General features: G+C 37.2%; 1 protein-coding gene across 3 annotated transcripts in view; it reads right to left on the reverse strand.

Annotated features, from left to right (window-relative positions):
• NARS2 (asparaginyl-tRNA synthetase 2, mitochondrial) overlaps positions 1 to 24,348 on the reverse strand; it is a 131,605-nt gene that overhangs the window by 21,846 nt on the left and 85,411 nt on the right. For all 3 annotated transcript variants that reach the window (XM_049619836.1, XM_049619825.1, XM_049619846.1), the window contains exons 7-11: positions 22,632 to 22,764; positions 18,739 to 18,837; positions 18,593 to 18,630; positions 10,118 to 10,184; positions 8,656 to 8,793 (exon numbers count right to left, since the gene is read on the reverse strand). In XM_049619836.1, the coding sequence (XP_049475793.1) occupies positions 8,656 to 8,793; positions 10,118 to 10,184; positions 18,593 to 18,630; positions 18,739 to 18,837; positions 22,632 to 22,764 (475 nt within the window). The remainder of the gene's footprint in view (positions 1 to 8,655; positions 8,794 to 10,117; positions 10,185 to 18,592; positions 18,631 to 18,738; positions 18,838 to 22,631; positions 22,765 to 24,348) is intronic.

A 24,348-nucleotide genomic window follows, 5' to 3' on the forward strand; every position in this document is an offset into this window, starting at 1 on the left:
AGCTCGGAGCCTGGAGCCTGCTGCTGATTCTGTGTCTCCCTCTCTCTCTACCCCTCCCCCCACTCATGTTCTGTCTCTCTTTCTCTCAAGAATAAATAAACATTAAAAAATTTAAAAAATATATATTATTTTTAGAGGACCATGAAAGACGCATATTTATCTTTGATTAAAAACCTCCTTTAATATTTGAGTTCACTGGAGAAACCATACTGGTTTTAGACCTTTCTGTTTAATTTTTGCTTATCTAGAATATTTGCAACTGCACAGTAATAGTTGTAGAAGTGGTAGCTTCTGAATCTTTTGAACCACCTTCAAAATCTTATGCCATAGTACAATATCTACATTTCCCCCCCTGGATTTCTTTAAACCTGTCTTCCTAATAAAGAAGGCATCCAACTGGTTAAGCCCAGTTATTTCCACATTAGCTATTATAAAATTAATGTGGTAGTTGCTGTATTAGTCAGGACAGGTTAGATTATGCTAATAACCTAGTAATAAACAATCCCAGAAGTGTACAACAGGGCTTCTCAGTCTCAGCATTAGTGATATTTTTGGCCAGATAATTGTGTTGTGAGGGTCTGTCCTGTGCGTTGTGGTATATTTACAGCATACCTGCCCTCTCTCCACCAGATGCCAGTTGCACTGCCCTAGTTCTGACAACCAGAAATGTTGCCAGACATTGCTAAATGTCTCCTGCATGGGAGTAGGGGGTTGGGGGTAGGGAGACGAAACAGAATAACACCTGACTGAGAACCAATGCTTTACAACAGTGAATTGGTTTTTTAAAACTTATGCTACATGTCCATCCTGGCTTGAAGCTGATTTAAAAAAAAAAAAAAAAAAAAAAAGTCCTTTTTATGAGGTATTGCTGACTGGGCAGATGGAAAAAAAGCACAGACAACTATGTATGAAAGCATTTGTTGAGGAGTAATGCATGTAGATCACGTTTGCTCACTATTCTTTGGCCAATACAAGTCACATAACTCATGCTGATGGAGCAGGGAAGTACAATCTCGGGAGAAGTGGCAACTACTTATGTACATTAGAAAAGTTTACCTTGTTTCCTCCCCTCTCCCTCACCTTCCACTTCCACTCTCCCAACCAAATCCTCATTGTTAGCTATAATTAAGGTCAGAATAGCAGTTCTCCTATTTTCTTCCACTCTACTCTGGGAGAGGAACGTATCAAGCAAAAGGAAAGAACTTACCAGAATAGGAAAGAACTTAACAAAATAGCCTATTTTAATTGAATAAAAATTTTAGAAGACCTCTGGATCAAGTCCCATATCACTCCTAATTTTGTGACATGAAGGGAATACATACATCATCTATGTCCATTCTTTGGATGGTCTGAAAATTCACACCTCCAGGTGGATGAATTTCACGTTATGTTTTCTTGACAAAGAGTAAAGCTGCTTCTCCTCTTAAGACAGATGTACCTTTTGAGTAAGGCATTCCTTCACAATGCCTTGTGGATGTTCCAAGACCAGAGGGTACCGTTTCTTTTTTATCAAGGACAGATTCATCTCTTTGTAAAGAAAGGTCCACAAAGGCCTTGTTTTCTCTTCTTCCTCCATATAACCTTCTTCCCTTCTCTTCTTCTATATGCTTAGTTTCCTTTTGACCCTGTCAGATTATTATACTTCCTGCTTTCCTTTTATCATGATATCCTCCCATCTCTCTAAGAGATTCTACACACTTTCTGAGAAGATGTAATAGAGCAAAGTATTCCTCAACTATAAACAAAGACATTTACATTTGGTATACACACAGCTGCACTTTCTTCTGATATGATATAAAAAATACTGCATTCCCTAAAGATTACTAACACAACCCCTTCAAATTTCCATACCTTTTAGTTAGGGTTGAGGTTCCCGGAAGGATTCTTCTATCTTGTATCTCCCCCTGGTAACTACTGAGCTAATTACTATAGAAACTAGGGTCTTTCCAGGGATCTAGTGGAGGTAAAGGGAACATACAGATATAATATAAATCATGACATAAAGGTGCACAAATTGTAAAACATGGAGGGAATCACACAAATTCCTTAAGAACTAATGAGAAAAACTTGGCTGTGTGTTTGCCAAGTGAAGAGTGGTAGGGGGTTAGAGTGCAAACAGGCTGGAAACAAGCAAGTTGCCTAGAACATTAGCTGGTGATTACAATTTGCCCTTATGGGCTGGCATGTCTGTGGTTTATGGGAGACTGAGGCTCGCTTACAGAGCTAGGGCCAAGCAATCCTGCCCTTCATTAGGGAAAGTGAAAATTAGGCTACAAAGTAGAAAGTCCTCTTAATTCACCAATTTGACCAAATGTGAGCACTTCTGTTCCTATGCACCTTCGGCAGACTTGAAAGAAGTGGAAAGATTTTAGTTCTGCTGAACTTTCACTCTCCTACATGATAAGTAACAATGAAGGCTACAAATAATTGTACTACATTCTTCGCTAACTTCCTTAGTCCAAAACAAAACTTATTCCACTTTGGACACATCTTCTAGGCCAGAATGCTGCTGGACACATCCTCCTCCACTGTACGTGAGTTTTTATTTGGTTTAAGTCCCACAGCTGCGGTGGCACACTGTCTAGAAATAGTTTGTGCTGGTGTTCAAGCTCCACAAGCCCTGGTCTCTATTTATGATACTCCCTTTGACTCTTACTCTTTGATTTCAATCAATATACTGAAAATAAAATGCAGACCTTGAATTAAAAAACAAACAGGCTAGACAGGAATAAGGTCTTTAATACATTACCTTTTCTATGCTAATTTCGGGGGGGGGTAGTTTAATATCCCTTCCTCTGCTACCTTTCTTCCTACCTCAGTATTTTTAACTATTAATGAAAAACACAAATTGAACACCTCCCTATTCAGTTTCTCATAGGCTGCTACCAACAATGGAGGAACATTACGTATTATTATCAAGAGAAGAAGAATGTTCCACAAACCACAGGAAACCTGTTTGTGGTTTCAGCCTCTATGAACTTTTGTTCTCACTGCTGACAGACAGTATTGTGCCCTAAAAACAAAGAGGCACAGGTAGGAAAGAGAGCCTTCCAGATGAGATGGTGTAAAGATTCAAATGGGCTGCAGGTAGCAATGGCCAAAAATGGACTTTGCCTAGTAAATGGCTAGCTGGTCTGGGAGCATTTTAGACGGAATAAAATGCATACTTTCAACTTTGACATAAATGCCGTGGATAGTCATTAGTCCTAGATATGAGAAAAATTAGCCATTCCCTTCATTGATATTTTTGTTGGTTTGATGGAGGTTGGTTAATTAGCAACAGCCAGGGGAATTCATTAGATATCCTTTGGTTGACTATTATTCCTTCCAAGTCAACTTCACAGTATGTACTTTACTGAATGCCCACTAATGCTTAAGTTTTTATGATTTGCTAAGTAATACTGATACAATTTAAAAAATTAGAACATTACCTGGTGATCTTGGCATCTCACCAGGGACTGCTGGGCAGTTACCTTCTCCTGATCACAATGGCTGGAATGAAAAGATCCTCTTCTCTGCAAAGCCATTTCCCTAACTGAATACTTGGCACTGGTCTTTGGAGGACTTACTTAGGGACCCAGACCCAGGGAAATATAGCACTTTGCCTGTTTGATTCATTTTATTTAGGCCCATGATCTGTGTCCTTCAAATTAGCAAATATATTTACTAATTTACAAGTTATTCTTATATATCCAAGTGGGGAAAAACTTATGCTACTTGAAAACAGATAATCTTAAAGCTGTTTAGTACAGTGGAGTCATCTAATCCAATTCTCTGATTTTACAGACGGAGAAAGTGAGGCTCAGAGACTGGACAGACTTGACTGAGGTCATATAGCTAACTAGTAAGATAGCTGGATTTCAAGCCCGGCACTATTAACTCCTTAGTCCAGTGTACTTTTCATTATAATAATAGTGCCTATCTTCATTTTTCGTTTTTTGGAGGGGGTGGGGAAGGGGTGAAAAGAAAGAAAAAGGAACAACAGCCGGAAAAATACACAATTGTACTATTTATGACCTCTGGTCAAATGTTACAGATGCAGGTTAAATGTTTCTCTACCCTTCTCTTTTGATTCCCCAGGGACGGCACCTATGAAACATGTCTGTCTGAATTTTTTACATTGCATTGTACCCATTGCAGAAACTCTTGCAACCCTGCCCACAACCTGTTATTATAGCCCAACTAAAAGAAACACAGAACTTAGTTATTTGGCCCAAAGCCTGTTCATTCACCATTGAAAAAAATAAAGTCGGGATGAAAGCAGGTACCCTACACAAGTGGGTTGAAATCTAGGATGTTAATAAATCAATGTTATAATCTATGTCTAATATATATATATAGTTTAACTACATTATGCTTTAATAATTTAGCTCTGAGAAGCTATATATTACAGTACTGTCTAAATTATATGAGGACACTAAAATACCATTATAATACTTTCAGTTTTCACACTGTGAGACCACATTATTAGAGAGACTTGTCATAAGGGAAGAAATGTTTGTGACTGCAGTCTATCAGAGAATGGCTTTTTAAAGAAACTTGTGTGAGAGCATGTTTGATGTTGCAAAACACATTATTTTAACATTACTGTGCTTTATCATAATAAAGACTGTATCAAAATTTAGAAGGAAAGGGAGCTTTGCACTTACTGACTACCTGCCACCCCAAACACTGTGCTAGATATTTTTCTTAGATTATCTAATTTAATCTTCACAAGGCTGGAATAAGATTATCATCTTATTTTTTATGGATGGGGAAACTAAGATTCAAAGAAATTAGGTGGTTTATTTAAGATCACATGGCCTATAACACACAGACCTGGGACTTGAACCTAAGAGTGATTCTAAAGCCAATGGACTTTCTTTTATACAATATGTCACCGTCACTCTAGAGGTTTAGAGAAAAGCTGTTCTTTGGCTTCCCAGAAGTTTCCTCAGCAAATGAAGTCACTCACTCACTACTTCTCCACTGTGTGTCTACAACTGTGTTGGGGTCAATTCATCCATCTGTCCAATACCCAATCTATCACCAAATAGGTATCAAGTGCCTGTGACGCTCCAGGCATTATGCTAGGTCCTACGGATACAACGAAGAGTGAAAAGGAGGTCCATGAGTCCTGTGGCATAGAGAAGAGTCGTTAATTAAACAGTCATAAAAACAAATGTAAAATTACAACTGTGTTAAGGATTATGATGAATTAAGAGTTAGTAGCTCTGGGGCGCCTGGGTGGCTCAGTCGGTTGAGTGTCCGACTTCGGCTCAGGTCATAATCTCATGGTTTGTGAGTCTGAGCCCCGCATCCAGCTCTGTGCAGACAGCTCGGAGCCTGGAGCCTGCTTCAGATTCTGTGTCTCCTTCTCTCTCTGCCCCTCCCTTGCTTGTGTGCTCGCTCTCTCTCTCTCTCTCAAAAATAAATGTAAAAAAAAATTAAAAAGAAAAAAGAAGAGTTAGTAGCTCTGGGTCTGAAATTTAATCTGGTACCATTGTAGTGTCTAACAGTGGTCTCTGACTCAGTCTGGAGGGTCATGGAAGGTTTCTCTGGGGAAATGATGACTGAATAGAGATTTGGAGAAATAGCAAAATTACTTAGGTAAAGAAAATTGTTCTAGATTGAGGGAACACTGTGCAAAGATACCATGATGAGAGAAAGCAGTACATGTCTGAAGACATGGAAGGGTGATGTGAATGTAGCAGAAATAGCAAAGGGGAGCAGCATAGTACATCAGGCAAGAGAGACAGGAGCAGCCAGATGATACTGGGGCCTAGGGGCCAAAGAAAGGATTCTGACTTTGGTACAAAAAGCAACGGGAGGCCACTGAATGGTTTTAAGAGGGGAGATAACATGACCAGATTCACATTTTCTAAAAGCCTACACTGAAGTGGGGAGAAATGACTCAGAGGAGGAAAAAGCGGACACAGGAGGACCAGTCAGGAAGCTTCTGAAATAAACCAGGCAAGAGATGATGGTACCTTAATCTAAAAAGGTAAAAGTGGAAATGAGGAGAAGCGGATGGATTTGAGATTTATTTAAAAGTATAAAAATGACAACTTCATAACAGCTTGAATATGGGAAGTGAGGAAGATTTCAAAGACGAGGCTGGTACATGGCTTGCTTAGATGGCAGGGAACATTGAAAGAAAGTCAAATTTGGTGGGAGGAGGGGAGAAGGGTAGAAATCGTGGGTAAGTTTTAGATTTGCTGAGATGCCTCTGAGATATATAAATGGCAGTAAGAGCTCAGAGCAGAAGTATGGATTAGAGACAGGACTGTCTGAGTTGTCTGAAAATAAATATTAAGCTGTGAGTACAGATGAAATCACCCGAGGAGAAAAAAGATCTATGATGGAGCCCTGAGGAATCCCATCATCCACTGGATCGATGGAAGAGGACAAACCTATAGAAGAGACTGAGAAAGAATAAACCACTGAGAACAGAGGAAAACTGGGAGAATGCAATGTCACAGGAGCCAAGGGAGGAGAAAAATTTCAAAATAAGAAAGCCATTAGTGCTGAGTAATGCCGAGAGGTAAAGTAAAAATTAAGACTTTTAAAGTCTGTGGATTTAATAACATGACAGTTATTACTGACCCTAGAAAGAGCTGCTTCAGTGGTACGACAGGTGTGGAAGTCACAGTAGAGGGAATGAAGAATGAGTAGTAGAAGCCACGGTGGCTATAAGAAACTTATTCCCATCCTGAGAAGAGTTTCATTTGAGAAAGGAAAACCAATACAGAGAGTACAAAAAATAGACACAATGTTACCAGTTTTACTAATTCTTTACATGCTACAGAAATTCAGAAGAGGAAGGCTCAAGGTGACTGGGTAACCCAGGATAGTCTATAAAGTGGCAAAGTTATTAATTAAAAAACTTTGAATTGATTTTTAAATCATTGAAGTATAGTTGACATACAATGTATAAGTTTCAGGTGGACAACAGTGACTCAACAATGAAATGCATTACTCAATGCCCACCACAACAAGTGTAGTCACCAGCTGTCACCATGCCACATTATTATTATAATAGAGAGGAGTATTTAAGAAGTGCACAACTGAATGTCTGAGAAGTGCTGAATGTCAGGAAGTGACATGCAAACACTACATGGCGTGTGTATGGGGGTGGGGGGAGCGGCGAGGTGGAAGCAGGATGGGATAGAGTGATAAAAAAGCCAACACATATGGACGCAGTTCTGTTTTGTGACGTAGGCTCAATACTGAATTTTTTAGGACTGGGTAATCTATGTCCTAGTCTCTCCTATTTTTTGCTGCTGACCTGTGGGCCAATTCCTCTCGCATAATCAATTATACCAGAAGGTTGGTAGGGAGAAGAGAAAATAAGAATCATAAATCAACTGTGTGCTCACTGGTTTTGGATAACGTTGTGTGAAAAGGTGGGATGCGTAAAATCAATGTAATTTTATATTTATGGCTTTGAGGTAGTATGACAGAGTAGGAAAGAACACAGACTTCAGAGCCAGAGGGAGTCAGATCTGATCACCAACTCTGTCATTCGCTGCCTATGCAGGCATGGGAAGTGCAATTGATGTCCCTGAACCCCAGCTTCTCATCTGTAAAATGGGAGAAATAAGTTTCTTGGCAAGTTAGAGATGAGATGTAGTGTCACCTGATAGGAATCTATTAATCGATGGCTAATGCTATTTTACTAATACTATAATATATAGAGAAAGCAGGTAATACATTCAAATAGAGAACCTTGTATTCCTAAGATGAAGGCATTTTATTTACTGGTGGGCCCTGATCTAATTTTTCTATTGGTATTTATCTAGAGACAAGTGAAAAGCCCCAGATAGCAAAGTTTAGGTCTTAGACCTTTTGTGAGGTAAACATAATTTATTTGTCTCACAGACTTTTACCATTAATGATATTCAGTATTTAACTATTCAGTAAGTATTTAAAGATTAAAATATATTCTTATTTTATATTACGGCTAATTTTGTTAGAGTGGGATAAAGACACAAAAAAAAAAAAAAAAAAAAAGAAAAAAAGGAAAAAGTAAACCAGAAGAATAAAAAAGCAATGAAAGTTAAGGGTGAAAAAAGGACAGAGCACAGGAGAGGCAAAAGCAGAGAAAGAGACAGAGAAAAGACAGAGAAGAGACAGTCAGAAGAGGAGTGACAGGAGAATCTGCCCGGCCCCCTCGGATCCCTCCAGATTCAGCCTCACCATTTCTGTATGACAGCCAAACCAAAGCACTCTGAGCCTCCTGCTCTGCCAAGGAAGCTCTTCCTTCGCCTCATCATACCACTGCTTTCCTTTCTTACCCGCATCCCTCCGCCCCTCAGTCTCCTTATCGGTATTTTACGTGACAGTAGACCTGCCAGTGTTCAACACTGCTCTGGGCCACTTCCTCTCAATTACTTAAAAAAACAAAAGAAAACAAAAAAACACATTTACATTTGCATCTGCTAAACTAAGAAGGACATAACGCGACAGAGAGGAGGAAATATGTTTATAGAACACTGAGATCTTCCGTAGGAACGCTTTTTTTTAGAGGTGCTTTGAGAAATGTTATTACTTTAAGACATGTCAAGTGATGGATATAATTTTGTAAAATATGCCAAGAGATAAATGAAATTAAATCAAGGGAAAAGCCCAGACTCTGAGATGACCAACCCTGATTTACTTAGTGATCTTTCTTACTGTGTGCTGAGGGCCATCTTCATTATCCCTCATGTAGAAAGGCTTGAGTGCTAATGGATAATTAATGACGAAGACTGGTATGTTGCCACAGTGCTTCACCAGGTACTTTTCATGTTCAGTATGTAGATCAACACCCCACTGTAGTGAGAAAAAAGAAGTTATCAAAGGAGAAGACAAAGCTGCAATACACAATGCAGTACCCGAAAATAACCTGCATCAGTTCCAAGGGCTTCCTCTGTGTATCAGTGATGTGTAGAGCTGTCTGCTGAGGTTACACAGATAAGTGAAACAGAGAGGTGTGTTATGAGAACATCCGAAGGCCTGGAGAGATGAAAACTGAAACCAGTAGATAAACACTATGCTTTCTGTCCCCCATCTTGGGGAGTGGCATTTAGCAGATGAATCGCATCTGCAAGAAAATAAAGTACACTTCCCACAGTGTGTAAAGACGGACTTCAAAATCATGGCTTTTATTAATATCGCCTACAGCTTCTTCTATGGTTACTGTTCCTAAGTCACAGGAAATTAAATGATGAAAGATAATATTCCTAATATTCAGTCTATCTCTGGCTAGATGGCTTCTCTCAGTGAATTTTTTTTTAATAAAAGAGTCAATTCATATATCAGATGTTCTGATGAATATTTAATAACACTGTTTATCTATTCATTCAACAAATACTAATGTGCCTATTAAATCCCGGGTACCATGCTAGCTAGATACTGAACATAGTGGTGAGAAAAACAGAATCCCCGACTTCATGAAGCTTCCAGGGTGGGAGACAAATATTAAATAAAAAATTATACAAATTAACTGATTATAAATATAACATATTTATGAGTATTATAACTCATAAGAGGATCTGACTGGACTGGGGATAGGAACAGTACATGGAATAGTTTGAAGATAGAGTCATTATAGAAATTCTTAACATTATATTACTCCTACTGTCTGCCAATACCTTAATTATAGAGAAGAAGCTCTGACATAGGAACAAGGAGACTCGCCTCTAACATTATGTGCATGCCCACTGATAAGTCATGTGACCTCTCTGAATATGTTACCATTCTCTTAAAGGATTTTCACCTTCCTAAACTTGGGAAACTTCTTTATAACCCTTTAGTCACGACTATTACAAAGGATAGGATTCTTCTTCAAAATTATTATTTATTCTAACTCTTTCCACAAGGTTAAGCAAACATCAAAAAAAAAAGCCAATCTAAAGATGAGCAAATACTAAACACTGCTAATAAGAGAAATAAGATTATTTTAAAGGATTCTCCTTTTTTTTTTTTAAAGTAAGCTCTACTCCCAACATGGGGTTTGAACTCATGACCCTGAGATTAAGGGTTGAATGCTCTACCGACCGAGCCACACGTCCAGCATTGTTAATGACAGACGATAAAGACAAGAGCAGGGGAAGATACATATAAGTATTAATATAAATGTAAATAAAAATACTACCTCTGGGGTGAAGGTGAAGTTCTGAGATGCCCGCTTTAAGATCTCTACTGCTTCAGTATAAGAAATGCTGGAAAGGAACAGGATAAAAGCAGAGAAAAGTCAATGCAATGGTACGTTGTTGATTAGTCCATCTGAAAACCACAAAAGGCCTATTCCCATATAATCTTTGAGGTCACAAATGAGTACCAAGTGGTTACTGAGTAATCAAGAATGATTAAAAATAAATCATCACTGAGTAATCAGAAATTAAGGCTGATCTAATCGTACAAGAGTCTGATCAGTACGAAGAGAAACAGCCATTCAATAATCCTATTCCTGATCTACTTGTAGTGTACACAGAGGAACTAGTCACTTAAGCAAGTAAAGATTTTCTCTGAATTCATGCTATGCCAATGCCCTAATAAAAGGTATGAAATATTGAGGTTGAAAGAGCAAAAGTCTTTCCATAAAGTCATCATTCATTCATACAATATACATTTATTGAGCACCTACTATGTGCTAGGCATTATTCTAGGCACTGGAGAAATAGTAAATAAAAACAAAGCCTTTATGGAGCAGATATTCGTGTGTGTGTGTGTGTGTGTGTGTGGTGTGATGTGTATGTGTGTGGTGTGATGTGTGGTGTGTGATGGGGATGGTGGGTGGGAAGAAAGATAAACATAAAGAATATCATGTCAGGGTGCTATTGGAGCTGTGAAGAAAAATAAAGCAAGGTGAGAAGACAAAGGATGTTTGGGGATGCTATTTTATTAAACAATTTTTTTTTAATGTTATCTATTTTTGAGAGAGAGACACACACACACAGAGTGTGAGCAGGGAAGGGGCAGAGAGAGGGAGACACAGAATTGGAAGCAGGCTCCAGGCTCTGGGCTGTCAGCACAGGGCCCGACGCAGGGCTTGAACTCACGAACTGTGAGGTCATGACCTGACCCAAAGTTGGACGCTTAACTGACTGAGCCACCCAGGCACCTCTTGGGGGTGCTATTTTAAATAAGATGGCCAAGAGAAGTCTCACTGAGCTGGGGACCTGCATGACATAAGGAAATGAACCATACAAATATCTGAGGGGAAGTATTCCAGGCAAAAGGAACAGTAAGTACAAAGGCCTGAAGTGAAGGAACAGTTTGGCTCATTCAAGGAACAAAAAGGTCAGTGTGCCTGTAGCATAGTGAACAAGGGGAGGAATGTCAGGAAATTAGATAGGAGAGACAGTCAGAGGTCAGATCTTAGGGAGTCTTTCAGGCCATAGTCAGGGCTTTGTAATACATGCTCAGGGTTGTAAGACTGATTAGGAAAAATACCATTAGTTATCTCAGTAAGAAACTCTCATGTCTAAAGCAAGTCAAGCCAAGCATTTGTTTTAATTTAACTTAATAGGTAATATATGAACATAGTAAAAAAAAAAAAAAATCACTATGTTTAAAAAAGCGTACATCTCCTGTCTCATAGCTACCTGGCTCCACCCCTGACGTACAAACACTGTTATTGGTTTCTTGTGTACCCTTCCACAGAGTTTTATACACCTATTAGCAAATATTAATATACAATCTTGTTTAACAGATGACAGCCACAGTATATGTGCCATATACACTTGTTTTCCTCAATCATATGCCATGCAGATCTTTCCATATCAGTATATAAAGAGTTTCTTCATTTTTTTTGAATTATTACATAATATTCCATTTTGTGGCTATATCCTAATTAGTTTAACTACTAACCTACTGATGGACATTTCAGCTGTTTCTATCTTTTACTATTAGAAATCATGACTACATACATCAATTACAAATGATTCTACATTAATTCCATATTAATTTTGAATATGGAAAAAATAGAATTGTTGGATCAATGTGTATTTACATTTACAGTTTTTATGTATTTTGATACTGCCAAAGATTCTGATTCCCTTTTATAGTGTTCTACCAATTTATGCCTATTAGTAGTAAACAAAAATGTCAGTTTCCCTATGCCATTTGCAACAGTACTTTGGATGATTAAAAACAAAAATCTACAATAAAACATCAAAAAAACCTCAACCCAAACCCCAAAACAAACCAAACAAAACCCCAAGATCTACAAATTTTCTGAAGGACTTTGAGTTCAAAAAGTAACTTACTTTACACAAACTTATTCACTGAGGGAAAAATGAAGTTCATACCTCTAATAACTAATTGGAAAGAGTTATGTATATAGCACAAATGAAGCTTCCAAAGCTGTTTTGAGTGATTTTTCCAAGATGAAAAATTTATTCAAATTAAAATCTAGTATTACATAACAAGTTATTTCTAAGGTAACAATGGCGATGGTGTTGATGGTAGTAATAATTTTTAAATGAGTATTTTACAGAAGGGGAATAGAAGGTTAGAGGGGACAGTAAGTTGCCAAAAATCACTCACACAAATAAGTAGTAAACCTGATGTGCTGACTCCAGAGCCTAAGCTTTTAACTACTAAAATAATGCCTAGAACACTTGGGAGTTTAATTATGCTCAATCAAAACAAACACAATGGGCTCTGAGTTCTCCCTCTGACTCTACCACTTATTGGGTACTATGTAAATCACTTTACCTTAAGGAAAACATTTTATAAATTTCTGTAATGTTTTATACAACCAGTAAAAAAAAAAATTAAATATTCCTACTTGTAAAATAAGGGTATTGGACTACATTCTCTACAATTCTTTCCTGCTTAGACATTCTATTGTTCTATTCCATCAATTGCTTGAGATGATCTACTCCTTATACTGACAAATATAAGAGCTAAGTGGGAAGCACCAGGATTTTGTGCCAGTGATATGTTACTGCTACATTATTTTAAGAAAATGACTCTCTGTGTAAGTATCTCTTGTTATTCTGGATCTTCTGCCCCACTCCCCCTACACCCTAAGTTGAAGCACAGCTTTTGAGTTCAAATTACAGTTCTGACATTGGATATCCTTAGTGGCCTTTATCAACTCTCTCTCTAGTAAATTTTTTTTTTTGTATGTACAGAGAATAATAGTTCTTCTTCCCAGAAGCTATTTCTAAAGTACTTTGAAGAAGGAGGAACAGACACTGATATTGCATGATGCAGTATCAAACTACCTTCATATTTAAATTTTTTATTGTTGAATGAAGAAAATTATTCTGAAGCTATTGGAGTAAAACTGCTAAGAGAAAATTATTCGCATTCTTTGACTCAAATTCACAGATAAACGAAGAGCAAAAGAAGGTAAGTACTCTATTTTTAAAAAAACCATGGGGCGCCTGGGTGGCTCAGTCGGTTAAGCATCCGACTTCAGCTCAGGTCACGATCTTGCGGTCTGTGAGTTCGAGCCCCGTGACTAGCATAGTGCCTAACTCATAGCAGGTAGCCAATAAATATGTGTTGAAAAAATACTAACCCACTGACTAATGGCTGATAACAAGTATAGCCAGAATTAGAATCCAGGTCCTCTAAGCCATAGCTCATTGCATTCACTGCCCAGAGTAAACAGTGATACATGTTAACAGGAAACCTCAGGGAGAGGACCTAGCCTAAAGAAGAATACTCTCGATCCCATGGTCGCTCAAATTTCATTTACTCATTCATTCCATTATTCAATAAATATTTACTGAGTTCCTGTTAGAGGTACTAAGCACGGGGGGGGGGGGGGGGTGTTGTAACAGTAAACAAAATCAACAAGCTCCCTACCATATGGAGGTGAAAACACTAAACAAATCATCACAGGTATACATTTAAACCACAACCATGATTTGTGCCATGGAATGGATGATGATGCCGGCAATGATTGATGGGACATAGCCCACGAGGTCATTTCCCAACCTCAGTATTTTACAGACCTGGACTCCAAAGCACAAGTTAAGTGATATGTGACGGTCATAAGGACAGCAAGGAGCTACAGCTACTCTAACATTAATTCCAGTGTCCTTTTGAATAACATGAAGCATAGTGGTTGAAAGCATGAGCTTTGAAATCAGACGAGTGAGTTTGAATCCCCATTTCATGTTTTATTTGCCTAATCTGAGTTGATTCTTCATCTACAGAATGGCAGTAACAACTACTCACAGAGTTGTTGTGAAGATACAATGAACTACTGGTGTATGTAAAGTGTATCACTACCTGGCACATAGCAAATAGTCAATAAAAGGTGGATATTTTTTTTTCCCATCTTAGATCTTATTCACTAGATAAGATGTTCTCTCTGGTTTTCTCTCCCCAGCACAGATCCTTCGGATGCCCAAATTAATTCTTTCCTACCTGCTTCCTTACTACTTTTATCAATATGCAATGTTCAGAAGTCTTCTGTAAGCTCCAGATCTGTACACTGAAACTGCCTACCCAACATCTACCTGAAAAGAATCTCAGCCTTAACATGACACCTGATGATGATGATCCTGATACCTCCTCCCAACTTCCCCCAAGGGCGATACCACTTTCCAAATCTCAGTTAACGGCAACTCCATTTTTATAGCTGTATAAGACAAAAGGTTTGAAGTCACTCTTGACTTATCTTCTCTCTCCCGAATATTCTCAGCACATCCTGTTTGCTCTATCTTTAAAATATATCCAGAATAGAAAAACTATCTCCACTGCTACCATCCTGGCCGGTGATGGTTATTTTATGTGCCAACTTGGCTGGGCAATGGTATTCAGATATTTGCTCAAACATTATTCAGGATGTTTCTGTGAAGGTGTTTTTGGGTGAGATTAACATTTAAATCAGTGGACTCTGAGTAAAGCAGAGTACTCTCCACAGTGTAGGCCACAACCAATTAGTTGAAGGCTTTAATAGGACAAAGACTGGTCTCTCCCAAGAAACAGGGAATTCTGCCAGCAGAATGCCTTTGGACTCCCAGCTGTAACTCCTCCCTGAGACTCTAGCCTGCTGAACTACTCCATCAAATTTTGAACTCCTCAAGGATCCACACTGTAGGAGATGATTCCTTAAAAATAAATATTTACATATACACATCATGTCGGTTTTGTTTCTCTGTATAAATCTAATAGATGTTCTAAATCACCATGTACTCTCATCCAGATGACTCTAATAATCTTCTGGTTGGTTTTCTGCTCTCACTCTTGTGCTGGCTCTCACCCTGAAGTCTGTTCTCACCCAGTAGGCAGAGTGATCCTATTAAATCCAATTCAGATCTTATCAGTCCTGCACAGAACCTTTCAATGGTTTCCTTATCTTACTCAAGCAAAAACCCAAACTCTTCACAGTGGCCTAAAAAGCTATACATGATTTTCCACCTCCCACCACCTTTCCTTGTCTTCTATTATCCTTTTCCCTTATCCACTCCTCACTATTACTTGAACAAACCAGGTATGGCCCAACCTCAGGGCCTTTGTACTTGCTATTTCCTCTGCCTAGAATATTCTTTTTCCACATACCCATATAGCTAGCTCTCTTAGTTTCTTTAACTCTTTACTCAAAAATCATCTCAGTGAGATCTTTTCTGTCACACTAAGTAAAACTTCTACCTTTTCACTCTTTTTGTCTTATCTTCTCTCTCTTCTCTGGGTTTCTTCTCCCTCAGTATTATTCATTCTCACAGACTGTATGTTTTACTTATTTATCTTGTTTCTTGTTTCTTATTTCCTCCCCAGAAATGTAAGCTCAATGAAGGAAGGGAATTTTATCTGCTTTGTTTGCTGCTTTAAAACAGTTGTTTTAGATTTTAGAACAAGCCTGGCACATTGTGAGTATTCAATATACACTGTTTTTTCCTTTTTTCAAGTTTTCATTTAAATTCCAGTTAGTTAACATACTCCATATACACTTAAGTGAAAGAAAAAAAAAAAAACCTCAAAAGCTTTCAGTTGTACTCCACTGCCTTTCGATTCTCTATCATAGGGCTCCTATTTCCTCTTTTTCTGATCTTACATCTGTTGTTTTGCTATTTATTCAGGCTCAACGACTCATCACTTTTAACTTGTAGCCTGAAGGTCTACACTGATATCTGAAATTCTCAGCTCAGTCAAGTATGCCAAGTTTTTCTTATTACCATTCTCCAGGACAGGCTGAACTCTTTATTCTCTTAGAACAAAAACTTCCTAAACCTAATGATAGCAAGTGAAGAATGATACCAAATTACATTCAGAAACAATTTTCTAGTCTTCTGAGTACCAAACTTAACTCCTATACACACTAAATACACCGAATACTAAGACTTATATCAATGATTTGTATTATTTATGAAGAGATTGCTTATTGTTCTTTTTCCATATCAAGTATGTGTTTGTTTTATAATAAACTGTAAAATGGAACAACCTATCTGATTAGTACGGTTAGTGGAATTAACAGTCTGATATCAAGTACTACTTGTACAGGATAGTGGAAATGAAGAAAAAATGTATGTGTTATACTTAAAACACAGATCTTTAGATTTTAAAAAGTCACCAAAAAACCAGATTTAGAATATATTATCAGATTAGAGCAATTGAAGGTAAATTAAAAAAAAGACTGAAACAGTAAAAATGATAGGCAGACATTACATGTATGTATTTTATAAGTTGGTTTTTTAGAAGACACAAATGGAAAGATATTCCATGCTCATGGATTGGAAAAAACAAATACTGTTAAAATGTCCATACTATCCAAAGTAATCTACAATTTAATGCAATCCCTATCAAAATACCAATAGTATTTTTTACATAACCAGAACAAACAATTCTAAAACTTGTATAGAACCACAAAAGACCCCAAATAGCCAAAGCAATCTTGAAAAAGATGAACAAAACCGGAGGTATCACAATCCTAGATTTCAAGAGGTACTACAAAGCTGCAGTAATCAAAATGTATAGTACTGGCACAAAAAGAGACACACAGATCAATGGAAGAGCTAAAGAGCCCAGAAATAAACATACAATTGCATGGTCAAATAATCTTTGGCAAGGAGGCAAGAATATCCAATGGGCAAAAGGCAGTCTCTTCAACAAATGGTGGTGGGAAAAGTGGACACCTACATGCAAAAGAATAAAACTGGACCACATTCTTACACCATACACAAAAATAAACTCAAAATAGATTAAGAACCTAAATGTGAGACCTGAAACTATAAACTCCTAGAGGAGAGCACAGGCAGTAATTTCTCTGACCTCAACAACAGCAACACTTTTTTAGATATGTCTCCTGGGGCAAGGGAAACAAAGGCCAAAATAAACTACGGGGACTACACGAAAATAAAAAGCTTTAGCACAGCAAAGGAAACAATAGACAAAATTAAAGGATAACCTATTGAAGAGAAGAAGACATCTGCAAATGACATAGCCAATAAAGGGTTAGTATTAATAATATATAAAAAACTGATATAACTCAACACCCAAAAAACAAATAGTCCAATTAAAAAATGGGCAGAAGACACAGACATTTCTCCAAAGAAGATACAGACAGATGGCCAACAGATACATGAAAAGATGCTCAACATCACTTATCATCAGAGAAATGTAAATTAAAGCCACAATGAGGTATCACCTCACACCAGTCAGAAAGGCTAAAATCAACAAAACATGAAACAAGTGTTGGCAAAGATGTGGAGAAAAAGGAACCCTCGTGCACTATTGGTGGGAATGCAACTGGTGCAGCCACTGTGGAAAACAGTATGGAGGTTGCTCAAAAAATTAAAAATAGAACTACCATATGATCCAGCAATTCCACTACTGGGTATTTACCCAAAAAATTAAAAAACACTCATTTGAAAAAAATGTACGCGTGCTTATGTTTATTGCACCACTATTTACAACAGCCACATTATGGAAGCGTGTCCACTGATAGATGAATGGATAAAGAAGATGTGGTATCAATATGTACACGATGGAATATTACCCAGCCATAAAAAAGGAACAAAATCTTGCCATTCACAACAACATGGATGAATCTGGAGAGTATAATGCTAAGAGAATTAAGTCAGTCAGAGAAAGACAAATGCCATATGATTTCACTTATATGTAGGACTTAAGAAACAAAACAAACAAAGAAAAAAACAGACGAAGCAAAAAACCTCCCAGACTCTTAACTATAGAGAACAAACGGATGGCTACCAGAGGGGAGGTGGGGAGGTGATGGGGATTAAAAATACACTTATCATGATAAGCAATGAATAACGTATATAATTGTTGAATCACATTGTATCACCTGAACCTGATATAATACCTTATGTTAATTATACGGGAATTAAAATAAAAGCTTTTTAACTGAGCCAAATTTTGATTACTAAAGTCAGTATTAGTTTGAATTGCATTAATACAATTAATAATTACTCTGTTCATTTATCTTGCTATGATTTATTCATTTATTTATTCATGAAACATTATCACCTAGGAACCAGACATAAGAGCTATAAAAACATTTAAAACCTGGGCCTTCCTTGTGATAAGGAGATATATATATATATATATATATATATATATATATATATATAAAAATTTAATGCAGTGCAATATATACTGTGATAAAGTGTAAACAAAGTTCAGAGAAAGTATAATTACTTACATTAAAAAGTTGTTTTTTAGCATATGTTCTAATCTGTCCTTGGTAAGAAAAGAGAAAAAAAATTATTAAATGCAATTATATTTATTATATGTAATTAATATACTTAAAGAGTAGATAGATTGGACTTTATCCACAAAACTAATTACCTTTTGACCAGGAGCTATGAATTTGTGACAGAGTTCAACATCTTCAGTACAGTTTGAAAGAACCATCATTGTTGCAGTCTTGAAGAGCCCCTCCATAACCTAAGAGAAATGACATAGAATTGCCTGACAAGTAGGCTACTTTATATGCAAACCTGTTTAGGGTGCGGACTGATCTCCAGGTTTTAGCGGCTATCAATCCATTAGGCTTCTTAATCCCTGAATGTACTATACCAAGTTAGTTCAGTTTTCCAGATTGCTTTGGGTAGGCAGTGCAACTTCTTCCCAGAGTGGGTAAAAAAAAAAAAAAGAAAGAAAACTGTATGACTCTTCTGTTCATAGTTTCAATACTTAGTATTGAAGCAGGATGTTAAACGAACAGCCAAAACTGACATCTCTCTAAACTGCAATATACTCACTGTAGAATCAGGACAATGACGGTACCTAGCTCACAGGATTGTTATGATAATTAAATGAGATAATCCATGTGTAAGACTAAGCTTTAGTACCTGGTTCAGAGAAGCATACAACAAACATTAGTTGTTGTGAACAGTAAGACACTTTCAGAAGTGCTTCATTCAGTCACTGGTAAATGAAAGTTGACTTTAAAATTAGAGGAGCAATGAGATACACCTATATAGATTTTATATATAGAGAGATAAATCTACGTAGATTTTTGCTTTGCTAAAGCATACAGTAAAAAGAACACAAATCATGATACAACACAAATCAGTATGTAAGAATTCATTCTACTAGGAGTATCCACAGACATCTCACAGAAGAAACTCTTGCTGGAAGAAAAAAAGTGGAATGGAAGATATTTCTAATCAAAACTAAAATTTTTGGTCTGAAGTCAGGGAGCTATTAGGCCCTCTAAATGTTGTATTCAGAAAGATACAGACATTCATTAAGTACAGGCTGCCTCAAAGTCAGGTATCTTCCCTTCCTCTCTTGCATTTCTGGTACACCCTATCATGGCACCCACAGGGTGGGGCACAAGCATCTACTGAATTAACTTAATATGACCAGATACAGGAACATACTTAATTACCAACGGACAACCAGATACATTTATTTTTTATATAGTGTGTGTGTGTGTGTGTGCGCATACACACCCACACACATTTTTTTTGTAGAAGAGTAAGGAAAAACCTGATGAAAGAAGAACAAAAGGAAGCTAAAGATCTTTTCCCTTGAGCCTATATTACCTTCAATCTAACAGTGAGATAAAGAAATCACTAAGTAACTGAATTATTTATGAAGGGTCATATACCTCAATCACTAACAAAAGCTGGCACATATGGGGAACACACAAAAACAGGCTGATTGGATACCCAGCCTGTACTAGTGAGGGGTACAATACACCTATCTGTAAGATGAAGACTTTGACCACTGGGGTTGTTAAACTGGTGTGTTTCACATGAGCAGTAAATTTCCATTTGAAGAAGAAAATCATTGCCTTCTCTAACCTTGACTTTCAGACTATGCTCTATAAATATATTTGAAGAAAACAGAAACTTAACTGAAGGGTTAGCATAACCTTCAGATGTTTTAAAAAATATATTACTCAATGGGTCAAAAATAGTAATATTTATTTGTTTATACCTCTTGAGGGGAAAATCCTTTGTTACTCTGATTTCATATTTTCATCAAGATAATAATTTCCACAGAATGTAATTTATAAAAGGGATAAAATTAAGAGAAGCAGAAGATTAATTTTCAGGGACGCACATCTTTCTTCTGTCTTTAAGGAAAAGCTTGCACTTCAATTAATTAAAAATCATTCAACAGCGTGTGCTGAGTACCACTCAGTAGAATACCAAATAAGAATTATTTAGTTATAGAATATACAATTATAGAGCAAAGATTATCATGTTTAATAAATTCTAATCTAATTTTTGTCTTTGGAACTTTTCTCTGATATCTGTGTTTGGGCAGGAGAGACAGAGAGAGTCAAGGCAAAAACAGGGAGTAAAGGGTGTGGTTCCACTGCTTACAATACTCTCACTGTCTAAATCAAACAGTAATACAGAATAGGGTGGTATGCTCAGACTGAAAGCTGCCTAAGGAATTTTAAGCCTCCTCGTGAGTCTCAGATCCTGAATCCCCACAACTTAGAAAAGAGCTACTTGACAGCATTACTATTGCCATTTTTGGCCAGATAATTGTTTGTTGAGGGGGAGGGACCTGTACATTTTAGCATGCTGAACAGCGTCCCTAGCCTTTACCCACTAGATGCCAGTAGCAACCACTCACCCGTCTCTTCCATCCACTTCCTAGGAGAGACAACCAAAAACGTCCCCTGGGGAACACTGATCCGAGAACAATCAGTGGGAGATGTTAAAGGGGTAAGTGGAAACTGTGGGGTATGGTCAAGACACCCCTTCAGGACCAAGAGTTTTTTCTCCACTTGGAATATTAACTGCTGATGTCTCATGGTTGGACTCCTCTTCAGGAACTGGCCAGGCCAAGAGTGCTATCTTACGCAAGAGTATGTCTCTTCCAAGACTAATCCATGTCAGGTAACTGTTGGACAGGGAAAGAACAAAGGCCCACCACCCCCTTGTCTTCCTATGGGACAACTATGAACATTCCAGCTCCAAAGTTCCTCAAAGAATTAGCTAAGGCCTCTGTAAATGCATTGTAGTTCAACTTTTCCCTCTGCCCAATACAGCTTTCTTCCTTTCCTTACGGGTATTGCTCTCCAGAGCATTCCCCAATAATCCCAACCCCCAAATCTGCTCTATGGTTTGTTTACTAGGAAATCCAACCAGGACTGGATAATAAAATAGTAAGTCCGTTCTATTTGATGATATACGTGGTATTTATGTTTTAAGTAGAATTGGGCCTTTTACTGGGTAAGAGCAGAAAGATATAAAATGAATAGAAGTGAGAGTTGATGAAAGTTGAAACATTCTGTAATTAAAAATCCAAACTAAGATATTAGTGGTACTGGAGAGACAATTCATAATAACAATCATTTCTGGGTACAAAGTGCCATGACCTATTATTCTATGTGCCTTATATACATTATTTGTGTAATCCTCTGAACTACCGCATAAAGTAGGAACTATTACTCTCATTTTACAGATGAGGAAACTGAGGCTCAGAGAATTAACTCCTTTGTCTAAGGTCACATAGCAAGTAAGTGGTGGAGCTAAACATTCCTGGTCCATCCAACTTCAGAGCTTATGTGCTCTATCTGGATTACGGCCACAGCCTCCTAAAAAAGCTCCCACCCCCATTTTTATCTCCCTCTAAATAAATTGTTACGTAAGAGATGTTTCTAAACTATGATAGACAATGGCTTTTCCCAACTGAGAACTCTTTCTCCTTTAAGTCCAAACTACTTAGTATGGCATTTACAAAGTCTTTCTTTCATGATCTGACTCTTGACTATCTCTCTGGCCGTACCTCTTGTCCCTCTTCTTCCCAAATAGAGCTCTGCTGGCTCCTGTACATGCTTTCCAATATATCTATGGAGACATTTCTCTAACTATAAGGATGTTTTATTTATTTGCCTAACAAATAACGAGAGCTAGTATTTACTGAGCCTGCCATATGCCAGGCCCACTACTAGGTGCTTTACATTATACAAACATTTCATTTACTCCTCCCCATAACCTTATGAAATAGTTACTATTATTCTCATTTTATAGTTGAGAAAGCTAAAGATCATCAAGGTTAGATAACATCAAAACAAAAGTAATGGCAGAGCTGGGATATGAACTTAAATCTATCTGACTCTTGTACTTTAAAGGCACTTAATGTTTATCAAATTTAGTTCTCCATCTTCTTCACTCCATGAACACCTATAATGCACAGATGTACACAGAAGCATTTCAATCTCACAGATATCTGTTATTCAGAAATTGTTTTAAAACTTGCATACCTACCTGCATGAGATCTTGAAGACTCTCAACAAAAGAAATCTCTGCTTCTACCATATAAAACTCTGCCAGGTGTCTCCGGCTCTGAGAATTCTCTGCTCGGAATGTTGGACCAAAGGTAAACACTTGGGTAAAAGCTCTGCAATTCAAGATTAAAAGTATAAAAACAGGATTCACATTATTAAGTATTTAAAACACTCAGTGTACTCTTAAGTATAAAAGGTTTTGTGCCTCTGTCTTGTCACAAATCCACCCATATTAGCTGCTATATTTCTCTAATGGGTGATAATAATAGTTTCATTAAAAATGTTACATTTATAGAAACCATTTTATCCCGAAGGAATTTGCAAATGCTTTACAAACCCTATGGCTTACTAAATATAGAATCAACCACTTCTGGGCGCACTCAACTGCAGCTGCCTTAAACAGCAGGCAACTACACTTCGCAGCAATCAAGAACAAAGTAAAGGAAAAATACCACAGCCCAACAAGCTTCACAGAGATTCTATATAGTCACAGTTAAAACTAGAATTTCACATGGATAAAGTATGCTCATTTTTTTTTTTTTAAGTGAAAAAAGAGTATCTGATATGTATGGTGATCTGTCTTGCTCAAATCCTCTTCAGGTCCTTCACAACCACCCAAGTGTTTCAATGATCGCTGAATGACCCCTGAAACTTGGGGGTGAGGACGGATTTTGAAGAACTGTCTACTTTATTCTCTGGTATTCAAGAGAATAGCTCATAGCGCAACAATTCAAATAGTGGGGGAAAATCTTACTTTTCAATTCCTGCAGAAAAGTGGACAGTACACTTTCATTCTTTAACACTTAAAGTCTCCCTCATGTGGAATCAGGCCAACAACTGGGGTTAAATCAAACATATATGAAATACTGAGTATTTCCTGAGGACTATCTAATCTTTGAATTTTAAGATTTTGCGAGGACAAAACAAGAGACTTGGGGCTCCTCAGCTATTATCGTGAGTATTCATCATTTGACTGGCATTAGTCAAACAACATTAAGATCGGAAAACAGTGCAGAAAATAGATTATGGACACACACACACACACACACACACACACACCCATTGGGCTTTTTTTTTTAAGATACTCTAGGAAATAAAACAGTAAGACAATTATAATGGAAATCAAGATATTTATTTTTTCTTTCAAAAGGCTATTTTAGTTGAGGCCTAGTTGGTAAGAAGCTTAGGAATTTATGTTTTGGTTCTAGTCACCTTCCTGAAACCATAATCAGTTAACCTCCAAGAACCTTAGTTTTTAATGGAAAAATAAACAATAAGAATTCAAAAATATTACTATGGTAACCTCTCTGTTGAACTTCAGATCCAGACGTGCCTACTAGAATGTTCCTGAAAACACTGACCCTACCTTGTGCAAAATGAAAATCCTTGCCCTGCTCCCAGAGTAAACAAAACACAAAGCAAAGAACAATCCTTCCTCTCCTTTTTCACTTTCCCCAATTCTATTAATCTCAGTTACTCCACCTCATCACCCAAACCAGCTCTCCCACTGCCCACATTTCCCATATCATATTGTTTACACCTAGGAAAACTCTCGCAAATCCACAGACTCCCTGCCCCTCCCTTTATTATTTTATTTTATTTTATTTTATTTTATTATTTTATTTTATTTTATTATTTTATTTTATTATTTTATTTTATTTTATTTTATTTTATTTTATTTTATTTTATTTTATTTT

The sequence above is a fragment of the Panthera uncia genome, chromosome D1, assembly GCF_023721935.1.
Source record: "Panthera uncia isolate 11264 chromosome D1, Puncia_PCG_1.0, whole genome shotgun sequence".
Taxonomy (NCBI): Eukaryota; Metazoa; Chordata; class Mammalia; order Carnivora; family Felidae; genus Panthera; species Panthera uncia.